Raw genomic sequence first — 12180 nt, forward strand, 5'->3', positions numbered from 1 at the left:
TTTTCCTGACATCACATGAAGTGGTGGAAAACTGAATGGAGCCAACATTTTTCCTGCATTACGTAATGCCCCCTCCCTCCCAGCCCAGCTCTGCTATTCCTGCAGGAGCCTGACTGTTCTTTAACCTTTGTTTACTTCAGCACAAACCCTTGCTTTTTTGCCTTTTTTTTTTTTCTGTTTTGCCTTTTTTTTTTTTTTTTTTTAACTTTGCTATATTCCCCCCCGCAATTCTTCCCCTTTGCAATCACCCGTTTGGTTTTTATTAAGAGGCATTATCTGCTTATGAAGCAGCAGCAGCAGCAGTCTGGCTCCATTGCTCCCGGACGGCTCCGGTGTGCCAGCTCTGGTATTGGAGCCTGTCCAGAGCCATGTGTGGTGCAGAGCTGGTGGGTGCTGAGCTTCACCAGCTCTTCTCCATTTGTCCAGCTGCAGCAGACAGTGTGGAGATTTTCTTTTACTCCTGTTCAGTGGCTAAGAGTGACAGCTGAGGGCTTGGGATCCTTGGTCCAGATGATGCTGTCACCCATCCTGTCCCTGCTTCTGGTCCTTAGGCTGAGCACCAGGCTTCTCTCTCCCGTGCTTGAATCCATGTGCCAGCTGGAGATAAAACCAGGATGGCAGTGTGGCCAGCAGTGGTGGCCCCACAGCCTGGGCTGGGGGGCTTGGGACCCCCCTCGCACGACAGAGACTCTTTTTGCTGTGGTTCCATGTGCTGGGGGAGCTTTACCGCTGCAATATCATGCTCCGACCTGAAACAGGCCCCTCAATTGCTTTCTGAACTTGAGTCATGAGCTTTTCATCTGGCTCGGGAGCGCATGTGAGATCATCTTCAGCGCCCCCCTCCCCCCGCTTTTGTACCAATTCTTCAAGGAATGTTTAAATTTTCCAGTCCTGTTCTTTCTAAATTTGGAGCGTCTGTTTACTCCCAGGATTCGGAAAGAATGTAACAATATCATCAGCGACAAATCCCTCCCAGCCCTTCACTCACCATCCTCCTCACTGAGCAGCCTGGCTGTGACCCAGGTCCTCTCCAGCCCAGCGGTGCCATGGCCATCCAGCACGGCTGCAGAGAGTTGTAATTGCATGGCTGCAGTGATCTGGGTGAGGGCTGAGATTTGGGGGATTTTGGGGGAATCTACCAAAGACAGGTGACTTTGCCACAGGCGAAAAGAAGCAGCAAAAAAGGAAAGGGGATTTCCACTGCAGGAGCCGACTTGGGCTGCCCAGGCATGAGTGGGTTCAGCACTGAAGGCACTGGCTGGAATTATTTTAGATACAAGGACTCAGAGACAGATGATTTTAATTTTAAAAAAAAGAAAAAAAAAAGAAAAGAAAAAACACTTTTTTTTTTTTTCTGTATAGGGACAGTCCTAAAAAGAGGTTAAACATCAGGGCAATGGAACATGACTTTGCTCATCCTTGGCTGAAAATTCCATAATGCTTTCTTGTGTCTTGTTGGTGAGAAGCCACACGCCAGTTGCACATCTCCCTTGCTGCATGCTCCTCTTGAAACATACTGGGCTGGGGCTGTTCTGGAGAAAAAGAGAATGAAAAAGCCAAGCTAGGCAGGTGTGAAAGCAGGGCAGAGGCAGGGCAGAGCAGAGGGGGCTTGCCTGGAGTCTGAGTCTCAGAGGCTGGAGTGACAGCATGTGCATCCAAAGCTTATTGTGGCATATGCTGAAGATAAAAGCTTAGCAGGATCCAGAACCACAACTGAGGTGTCTTTACGAACCAAATGTAAGAAAAAAAAATAAAACCTCAGAAAGAAAATACCCCAAATACCCACACTTTGGTCACAGAATCACAGAATATTCTGAGTTGGAAGGGACCCAGAAGTATCATCAAGTCCAACTCTTAAGCGAATGACGCATGCAGGGATCAAACCCTCAAACCCACAGTGTTGGGTGTCATTAGCACAGTGCTCTAACCAGGTGAGCGAATCTCAGGGCTCATCAGTCACAAGCTGTCTGATGGGAGTGGGGAGGCAGGACTTGACTGCAGCTGGCGATTTGATGGTCACGTTCCTCATCACCTGCTCTGCATAGCATCACGATTTCACCTGTTGAGTTTGGGGTGTGAGTGTGTCTGCTGGGGACATAGCATGTGCAGAATGCGCTAGCTGGTGGGTTTTGTCCCCTGACTCCAGCAGAGCCTCTGCTCAGTACATGGGCCTGAAAGTACCCTTGTAGGTCAAGCATTAAGGCTATTTCAGATACCCTCAGGCTGTAATGTCTAAAAGCACTTGGGGACTTACTGGCATTAATCCATCAGATGTACCTACAAGATTTTCCTTTAAGTCTGTCTCTGAACCTCCTGCAAGCACCTCTATCCACCTGTGGCCATCTCCATCCCATAGCATACTGTGATGAACCAAAAGAAGCAGATGCTTGGCTGGCAGTAGTGTGGGTATGAATAAGGAGGGTATGGGAGTGGGATGAGACAGGAAAAAGAGCTCCTGCAGGACTCTCAATTTCTTGCTTCTCCCAGATTTGGGAGTTTTGAAGAAGCAATGAATGGGGATTCAGGTTGTTCTTCATCTAAAATTGCCCACATGATGATCAGGAATGGAAGAAGGGTAAGAAGGACTGTACAGGAGGTTACATCGAGCTTCGGGCTGTAGGTCATGAGGTGCAGGGGGATTACCTGTGGTGATGGACTGGAGGTAGGACACTGATACCGGCCTAGAGGGAAAGGCATTTTTAAAAAAATCAAATGGGAACACCAAGGTTGGTGATTTTTACAATCCTGGAGTTTTAAGTAACTCCTGACCTCCCTCCCTCTCATGCAAAACATCCCTGGAGGAGTTGCTTCCTTTCCTACAGCAAAGCCATCTGGGACCACTTTAGCCAGGGCAGGACTGTGTTTTCTTGCCCTCTAGCCCCACTTCAGTGGGTTCTGGCATCCAGCTTCTGACACCCAGCCTGGTGGGTGCCCTGGGGAGTGCTCCCAGTCTCCTCAGTCCAAGGCATGGGGGCGGAGTAAGGTGCCCCCTTCTCACCCTGAACCACAACCAGGAGATGTCTGGGAGGCTTTCAGCCCCGGCGGGACCAGTGGCTGCATCCCTGGGAGGGGTTAAGCCAGGTCATGTATGTGCAAGGCTGATTGTATTCCAGACCTATGCTCTAAACCTCCCTGTTTAGCAACGCTGTCGTCAGACAACTTGTTTTTCCTATTCTATAATTACCCTGAGGAGCTTCCCTTCCCCCTCTGGCCGTGTTTTTAACCATTGGACCCAGAAAAGGCAAGCAAAAGGGTCAAAGGCAGAGTGGGACAGAGGAGAAGGGGCTTAGGGAAGAGCAGTCCTCCGGTTGCCATGACTTAGAAAACTGCTATGTAATTTCATTTCTCATTTCTGGAAGGGCAGTGGGAGGAAGGCAACTTCCCCAGTAAGAGATCCTGATGGGCAGGAGCCACTGCCCAGTTACAGCTTCCTTCCTTTTGAGAAACCTGCCTTCCCTCATCCGCCTCCCCCTTTCCCTGGGCCTGTGCTGCATGCTTGCAAAAGGTCGTCACTAGCAATTATTACCAGGTCCCAGTGCTGGGTGGAGAGAGGAACCTCTGGCCCTGCCCAGCTGGGCTTGTGCCAGGCTATAGGCACTGTCCTGACAGGGTATGTAGGTGCTGAACAGGGACTCATCCTGTTCCCTGCTCTTGCACGAGGATCACATGAGTCTCTCCAACCCATTACAGTGGATGTTTTTCCAGTGAGTGCTGTGGCAATGAGAGCAAAGTGAGGCTGGTGAGGCTGGGCATCTCTCCCTGGGTGATGCGCCCGTGTCTGCTAAACAGGGGCTGGAGGCAGGATGAGTGACAGCCTGGCCAGGAGAAGCACCTGGGGGGAAGGGCCGAGGAGCAGTAGCTAATACATGGAATATCTTTCTGCACTATGGACGTTGTCTTTTATCTCTCTACTTGCCAGCTGCCCCCTGCCCCAGGTGCCAACTCCTGTACTGGTTCTGGCAAAAGGGTGAAGAAAATGGAGAGAGAGCAGAGATGAGGATGCTGCCTAGGGAATGGTGGCTGCAGGTGGCATCTCCTTGTGGCTGGACTTCACACTGCTGGAGGAGGGGGGTTGCTGGCTATCTCTGCTTGCTTGTCTTTTGCTGAGGATCAGAGGGGTGTGGGACACTGGTAAGCCTCCTGCATTGAGGTCTACTTGGTGTCATGCCCAGCTTCCCACCTGGTGCTCTGAGTAGCCCTGAACTGAAATCTCAGTCCAAACACATCCTGAAGGACCCTGACATTACCAGAATAACTTGTGCCCAGGGCTCTTGGAAGCCTGAGGGAGGTGGACAACCAGAGGTCGTGAGGAAAGGCGAGTTTTGTTTGTGCATCTCTGGGTCAGGGGCAGGTTGAGTATTGCACCCCCTAATTCACCACATGCTTCCTTGGCCACTGCCCCTGCATAACCTAGTGACCCCGGTAGAGCGATTAGGTCCACCCCAGTAGACCCCCAGGCACAGCCACCAGAGCTGGTCACAGCTGGATCACTGACCAGCATGGGTAGAGCACTGCTGGCACAGTGGCAGTGGCACATGGAGGGATCTCTACCCTGGCAGGCATTGGCACTGGGCACCAGCATCATGCGCCCTCCCTTTTAGTGACGGTGGTGGCAAATGTGGGGGACCACAGATCCCCCCGGGGACCTGCTGTGGTAGTCACTTCCTGAGCATGGCTTGTGGGGGAAGGCTGCTTCTCTCTCTTCCAGCCTAGTTGGAGCATGCTTTGAATTTTATCCAACCTCTGACCCACATCTGATAATAATCAAACCATATTTGTTACAACAACAAGGCTCGTTAGGAGGCTGGCTCCACTCGGGGTGGGGGGGAGGAGACAGCACTTAGTTAATGCCAATGACCTCATCTCATGTGATGTCATTCAAAGGAAAAACACTGAAGTCACTCACATATGGCTCAGCCTGGGGTTTTTCAGCCCATAAAGGTTCAGATTTTCAAAGGCACAATACACGCCCCCCCCTTCTCTCCCCCGCTTACTATAATCCTGAATGATTTTCTGGAGGCCTGGGCTCAGACCAATAAACTCGTAAGGAGCTGTGTGGAGATGTATTAAGGAGTCCTGCGGGTGGGAAGCGGGGAACAAGTAATTTTCTCCCCCAGAACAAATGCAAAGAAGAAAATACATCACTCCCCACCTGCTTCAGAAGCCACTAGAGATGGATAGACCCCCAGTGAGACTAGGAAAGGCCATTCCTACATGTCCCCTCTTGCTGGAGTTTTGCACGTGAGAAGGCTTTGGCAGAGGGTACATCTTCTCCAGACTATGGTCCTGCTTTGCTGGGACAAGGCAGATAACTCCATCTGACATGGCTACGCACAGGTGTGAGCAGCCCAGTGCCAGCAGCCCCTTTTCCTGCCAGCTGTTGGGACCCATTCATCTCCAGCTGTTTGGGACCACTCCAGGATGAGCATCCTCCAGGGTGATGCTTTCAGTGGAGACATTAAGGGACAAGATGAACTGGTCATTAGGGACCTGTCCCGTTCCCAGCTCTGCCTTGCAGCAAAGAGCCCCGGAGAAGTTATTTAATCTTTTGTGGCTCAGTTTCCCTCTTGGGAAGCTGAGATCATGGCATTGCCCTTCCTAGTGCTGGGGTTCAGAGTTAAACAGTGCCCAGGGGATGCAGGTTGGTCCTGCCAGGAGCAGCTGTTGGGGAGGGGGTGCAGCCGTGGGGTGCCTTCACCGTACGAGGAGCAGCAGGGAGCCGGGATTGGAGGGTGGTGCTGCATCCCCCCTTCGTTGTGGGAGTTTGATCGCACACCGCCCTGGCAGGTGCTAAAATGAGGTGTGGGCATGAGCTTCCTCCCACCACGTTCCCGTGCCCGTATTAGCTGCGCGGGGCCAAAGCCGGCGTGGTGCAGCGATCCATCTCCCGCCGCGGCCGCTCGCTGCGGGGGGCTTTGAGCAGGAGAGAAAATCGCGGTTGCGCCTTTAAGCAGGGAGCGGAGCATATGTCAGCCCGGCGTTGTGCTGCGTGTCTGTGTGCTGAGTAAGGAATGCGGCCGCATGCCTGACCCGTTAGCTATGAGCGCGGTACGGGCGCGCAGCGAGCGCGGCGGCGGATGGGGCGGCTGCTCCCGGGCTGAGCTCACTCGGGCTGCAGCGGGAGGCGAAGAGGGGGGCGGCCGGGGAAAGGGGGCTACGCCGAGCCCCCCTACCCCGCTCGGGTTTTTTTTAATGCTTTTTATTTTTTCAGCCTGAAGGCTGGAGCCGGGGGGAGGCTGGCGTTGCTCTGCCGCAGGGGCGCTTTTTGGTTTTTTTTAGTATTTTGTTTGCCCGCCAGCTGTTGTTTGGCGACGGTGAGAGGTGCCCCCGCGAGCCGCAGCCCAGCTGCCTGGATGCCCGTGGATGTAATGATTGCTCCCTCCGAGGACCAGTTCTGGACAGACATGCGCGAGGGGCAGATGAAGCTGAAAATAAGGGTGCGGAGGATGAAGGAGAGCAGGGACAAGAGAGGTTTGTCAGCCGGCCCGGCGCCTTTCCTTCCGATGGGGACGGAGCGGGAAGAGGGGGCTGCGCCGCCGGAGCCCTGCTTTGCCCGGGCGCCGGAGATCGCCTTTGCCGAGTGGCCGGCGGGGAGCGGAGCGCGGTGCTGGCGATACAAAGAGCGCAGGCAGCTGGCGAGCGGGGAGATGGAAGCGAGCGGGGAGCGTGCGGAGGGGAGCGGAGCGGAGCGATGGCCGGTCCCCAGCCAGGGGCGATGTGCGCGGCGCTGGCGGAGGCGGCCGGGCTGGGACAGGAGCTGCACGGAGAGGGCAGCTCCTTCCGGCAGGTGAGCGGCTGCCTGCAGCGGGCAGAGGCATCTGCAGCGGCCCCGGCGCCAGGCAGCCTTCCCACCCGCTGCGGGGTAAGGTGAGACTGTCTGGCCGCGGGGACCGCTCCGGGCTCCCCCGAACCCTTCGCTGTCCAGGCAGGCTTGGCGAGGGCGCGGACGGAGTGCAGGAGGGAAGGGGGAAAGCTGCGGGAGCCGCGGCAGGACCTGCCGCCAGCATCTCTGCGTCCTCGGGCGAGGACGGCGGGGGGGCACCGGGCAGAGGAGGCAAGGACGGGCGAGGACGGCGGGGAGAACAAGGAGCCATAGGCTCAGAGCGCTGCGCTGCTGCCTGACGGAGCCATTTCGCTTCACCAGCGCTGCCCTGCCTGCCCATCTTGGGTGGTTTCTTTCAGAAAGGGCTTTTGCAGTGTTTCCACCCCACGGTGTAAGGGCGAAGGGCACGCAGGGGAAGGGGATATTAACTGGAGCAGTTTAAGAATGTGCCGAGCCTGGGATGACCTAGATTACCGAAGGGTTGAATCAAGCAACTTCCCCTCCATCATCACTTAAAATGGGAGGCTGCTAAAAGTGCTTGACAGGTTTTTGTGGCATGAAGCACATAACCCAGTGATGGTGTCATTAGTAATAAGTCACTCCTGGAAATGACACATTTTTCTTTACTTAGAACAAGTAAGGCTGGTCCAAAGCAGGCACAGTCACCAGAGGAAAATCAAGCCCAACAGCTCAAGGAGTGTGTCCGTGGTTGTGTGGGCGGAGGGCTTCCTTTCTGCTGTTTTTCCTCTTTTTTAAGGATGTTTTCCGTTTCTTTGGGAGAATGGGAGCAGGGTCTGAGACCAGCCTGCAAGGCATGGGGGGCTGGTGCAGGTTGGGAGGCAGCAGGGCACTGTAGCAGCAGATGGACAGAGGCTGTTTGGGGTGACCGTTGGGGAAACAGGGAATGCACGTGAATCCATAATAGGGCTGATTCATCGGCTTTCTCATCCCCATTGCCTGGGAAAAAAAAAAAAAAAAAAAACCAAAACTGAGCCAGCAGTGGGGTGATGAAATTTTGTGCCAAATGAGGGGATGGTGAAACCTGGGCAGGGGAGTGGGGGAGTGGAAAAAGAGACCAGTTGAAAACTGGGCATCTCTCTCCAATGCACTGAGATGGGGGGACATGAAAAAGCATCATCCAGGAGAGGGCAAGCTGGGCAGGCTGCGGAGCACCAGGGTTTCACCAGGCTTGTGGGAAGGATGCACAAGCAAATGGGCTGTGTCCACATCAGGCATTGCTGGGAGGGATGGGCAAAATGAAAGGGGACTACAGTACCCGGGGAAACAGTGCGAATGGAGGCAGGGGGGAAATTCAGACACGTCTCAGGCAGCGGGAAATGCTGACAAAGCCCCGGAGCTCCCTGAAGCACAGTGAGTAAGGGTGGCAGTAAGTAGTGTTTCATCATGCTGCCCGGCTTAGCTGCCGGCACCAACAGGCTCCCACCCAGCACGAGTCAGGGAGATGGCGTTTTGCAAAGAGGGATTTTCCCAGCAGCTCTGGGGGTTGATGTGCAGCTTGCCAGGCCCCTCCATTTTCTGTCCTTCAGTTCAACCTGCGGCAGAGAAGCTCAGCCGAGCACTCAGACTCATTGTCATAAGAAGGCTGAGCATGATGCAGGCAGGCGAGGGCTGGAGTTTTGCAGTCTCCTCAGCTCTTGTCATCTCCCGCTGTACCTCAGTTCAGCAAGGTGCTTTAACACTTGGGGATGGATGTGTCAGAGTGCTGGGAGCAGCATGTCCCCCAGGGGGCTGGGCTGATAAAGAGGGGGTATCCAGGCACCATCCTGGCCACCAAGACAACGCAGCAGTGAGGGAGCCGTGCCGGCGTGGCGGCTGCTCCAGCAGCAAGCCGAGGCGCGTGCTCGCTTGCATGCCCCGCTGCTCCTTGCCACGTGCCGCCCTGGCAGCAGCTCTCAGCCACCACAGGCATTTTAATGAGAGCTGGGCAGAGCCTGGCCTCTCTCGGCCCCCTCAGCTGCCAGGAGCTTTAGCGGGGCAGAGGGTCTCCAGCACGAGCACAGGCACAAAACCCACTGGTGGGGCTGCGGGCTGCCGCAAAACCTCTGGCAGCTGCATGGGGAGCCGGTCTCTGAACAGCTCTGACTGCTGCTCTCTAGCTCTCATTATTGCAGCAATGAGGGTGGGCTGTAAAACACATCTTTAATACCCCTGTAGGTCTCCGGCTAGCTTCCAGTGTGAGAGCTGGGGGTGACGAGTGGGGTGTGGCAGCTGCTGGCCCAGAGAGGATTTCCACCTCTGGGTGTGCTTGTTCCCCTCCTCTTTGCTGCCACAAACTGATGGCGCAGCACAGTGACATGTCACCTTTTCCCTGTTTCTTGATGGGAACCTTTGAGCCTGCGATGCACAGGGAAGGCTGCTGAACAGGACATGCTGCTCAGTGTGTCTCTAGGGGAACTTTTATGAGACTCACAGGGCTGGGGATGTTCAAGAGCCATGTGGCTCTCTTGAGGAGCAGTTTTGGAGTGAGGCAGGTGCCCTGGGCAGCCCTTTCACAGCTTCTTGCAGTCAGCAGGGCACAGCATCAAGGCCAGAGCTATTGGGTTATTCCATAGGACTCTGAAGGAGGTGGTGAGTCCATGGGGCTGTAGATGAATGGGCAGAATGAAGCCATCAGAGCAAGGTGTGAGAGGGGTTTCAAGCCCCATCTCCACTTTACACCTCCAGCCTAAAAGGTGGCCTCGGTTCAGGGAGGGACACAGGGAACAGCAGGGAGCTGGGATATCCATGCTGCATGTGTCCCACACCTTCTTTATATCCTCTGCAGTGTCTTCGTTAAGATCTCATGCAGCTTAATGGATTTTAAATCCCTAAAGCTGGGGCTTACCACCAGAAGGAAAATAATGCCACACCACATCCCTGTCCCTAGCCAGGAGTCTGTCACCTCCTGTGTCACCTTCTCTGCACCACCACTGCTGCCCAACTTTGGAAGAGAAGGGCACAGTGCCACTTGCTGATGATAGATTTTGCCTGAGATGTTGTCAGTGACCCAGCTATGACTAGGATGTCCCCAGAGACCACCTGAAGGTGACAGCCAGGGCAGTGGAGGGCTCGCCAGCTGTGCCAGGGTCCCAGCTCAGCAGTCCAACATTTCTGTCCTTGCACCTTGTAATCTCCTTGGCCCTGTCTCTTTTTGTTCATTTTGGTTACAGCCATCTCAGGGCCATAAGCAGACACTGGTGCAGGGACTGGCAAAGGGCCTCCTCACTGTGCAGTTTGCTGCTCGAGGGGAGGAGTCACACAGCTCCCAACAGTTGCAGCAGTGCGGGTACCACAGGAGCCTGTTCAAAGATGCTGCTGGCATCATCCCCCTGGCCTGATGGACAGGCTCGGAGAGGATTCCCAGGCTGTTTGCCTTCCCTCTGCAGCATCTGTTCTCACAATAAATCCAGTTTCACTGGGGAGGTTGTCACAGATGTTCAGCTGGAAAATGTGCAGAGGGGAGTGCCTGGCAAAGATGGGGATAGGGGAGAAGTTGTGGTGTTTTCCCCTCTCTTCTCAGAAGGACCATACAGAGCAGGGCTGGGGGCTGGCCCAGAGGGGTCTCTGCAGGGCACAGCAGGAGGTGGAAGGGTGGTCAGCACCCTGTGAGTGAAACCTGGGATGGGGGAGATGCAAGGTCTCTGTTGTTGCACTCTTCTGGCGCTAAATTGCAGCAACACTCTGTGCCTCAGTGTGATTTTCATTTCTGGGAGGGTGATTTTCACTTCCTAGGCCTCCCAGAACCTGCCCGATGCTGGTTCTTGGCTCCTCCTTCCTCCATTTTCAGCAGGAACAATGAAAGCATCCCCACTTTTGTTCTGGTTCCCTTCCCTTCCAGTTCCCACTTCTCCTGGGCACCATCTCTGCCTCAGGTAATTGCAGTAGGCAGGAAGACACTGTTTTTTCCAGAGAATGGTTTGGAGAGCCCTCCATGCTGGAGCCACGAGCAGCTCACTGGGCTGTGCCACACAAGGACCAGCTTCTCCCCAGCAAGCCCTCACCAGGGGAGGGGAGCATCCAGAAGAAACCAGAGATCCCCAAACACCCACTCCATGACAGAAACAAATCCTTCCTGAGCTTAATTCCACAGCTGCCAAGAGAAATGGTGCTCCTGGCACCAGCATTGCAAATAAAAGAGGAAAGGCTAGAACTGGTGCTACCCTGGCTCCTCACCTCATTGGGCTCTGCTGCTCTCTCCCAGCAAAATCTGGGATCCATGGCCTGGGGCATAGAGGGGAGGAAAGCCCAGGTATCAGTTGGAGCCCAGCCAGGGACATTCACTGCCTTTGGGATTGTTTTGAAGAGCTGCTTTGCTTTCTAAAAATGAAAGGCATGCTGGAGCAGCCGCTACAGGGTGGGGTGAGCGTCAGTTCCATGTTGGGATGGTGTCGGGTACCCGGCCCCATCTCTAGGGTTTTCCCCAAGGCCAGGCTGCCCTCAGCAGCTGCAAGTATGGGGGAAATGAGGACAGGTGGGCTGGGAGCATGCCGGGGCTCCTGGACACAGGGTTCAGGCTTTGCATAGGACAAGTGAGGTGAGCTATGGGCATCATTTCAGGTGCCACCATCCTCCAGTTGTGGCAGCCTGCCCAGGTAGGCACTGCAGCTTAGGGTGCTGCTGCCACTCAACAAACATCCCAGCCTGCTTCACAACCCCCTCAGCTCCTGCCTGGACTTCCCCAGGCAGGGCTGGCAGAGGATCTGCTGCCAGCTGAGTGTGGCGGAGGCAGACAGTGGGGAGAGAGCAGCATGCCCTGACCTGCTTGAACTATGAGATCACCTTAAAGAGTCATACAAACCCATCCACTGCCCTGGGCAGCTCCTGATGGATGTGAGTGAGTGCAAGAGGCTGGGCACCTACAGACCAGAGCAGGCACTGATCCCTGGGGTTGTATTTGTGTGCACCCTGCTCCCCAAAAATGTGTCACGTTCCTTCAGAAAAATTCCCATGTTGTTTCAGAGAAGCCCAGGGGTCAGATCAGTGCCCCACTCAAACTCAAGTGCTGCAGGCTTCTCTAGAGGCAACTGAAGGGAACACTTCTCACAGGGTTGCTGCCCCAGCATCCCCCAAGCATCAGCACGGGGTAAAGCAGGGAGGTTGCATGTGTTCATGCAGAGCTCTGGCTAGTGATGGGCAGTCCTTGGCAATGGGGACACAGTAGAGGGATGAGCAGTAACCACAGCTATGCTGCACCTGTGCTGGGCCTCCTGCTTTTGCTCTGATTTAATGTCCCACTTGAGAGGTGATGTCATTTCGGAGGGAGCCAGAGAAAAGGAAGTGCTGGAAAAGATAAGGTGCTTTAACTCTACTCCTTCCGTCTTGACTGGGTTTTGAAGCTGGGAGCTGTGTTAGCTGCC

At 54.8% G+C, this 12180-nt stretch overlaps 1 protein-coding gene across 7 annotated transcripts in view; it reads left to right on the top strand.

Annotated features, from left to right (window-relative positions):
* Positions 1-12180, top strand: part of DUSP8 (dual specificity phosphatase 8) — a 40934-nt gene that overhangs the window by 23782 nt on the left and 4972 nt on the right. The window contains exon 1 of one of the 7 annotated variants that reach the window (XM_082284509.1): positions 6109-6471. The exons of the other annotated variants lie outside the window; for them this stretch is intronic. Coding sequence (XP_082140635.1) covers positions 6354-6471 — 118 coding nt within the window. The 5' untranslated portion in view covers positions 6109-6353. Of the gene's footprint in view, positions 1-6108; positions 6472-12180 lie in introns of those variants that run through there. 7 annotated transcript variants of the gene reach the window in all.

The sequence above is a fragment of the Coloeus monedula genome, assembly GCF_965178545.1.
Source record: "Coloeus monedula genome assembly, chromosome: 6".
Classification (NCBI taxonomy): domain Eukaryota; kingdom Metazoa; phylum Chordata; class Aves; order Passeriformes; family Corvidae; genus Coloeus; species Coloeus monedula.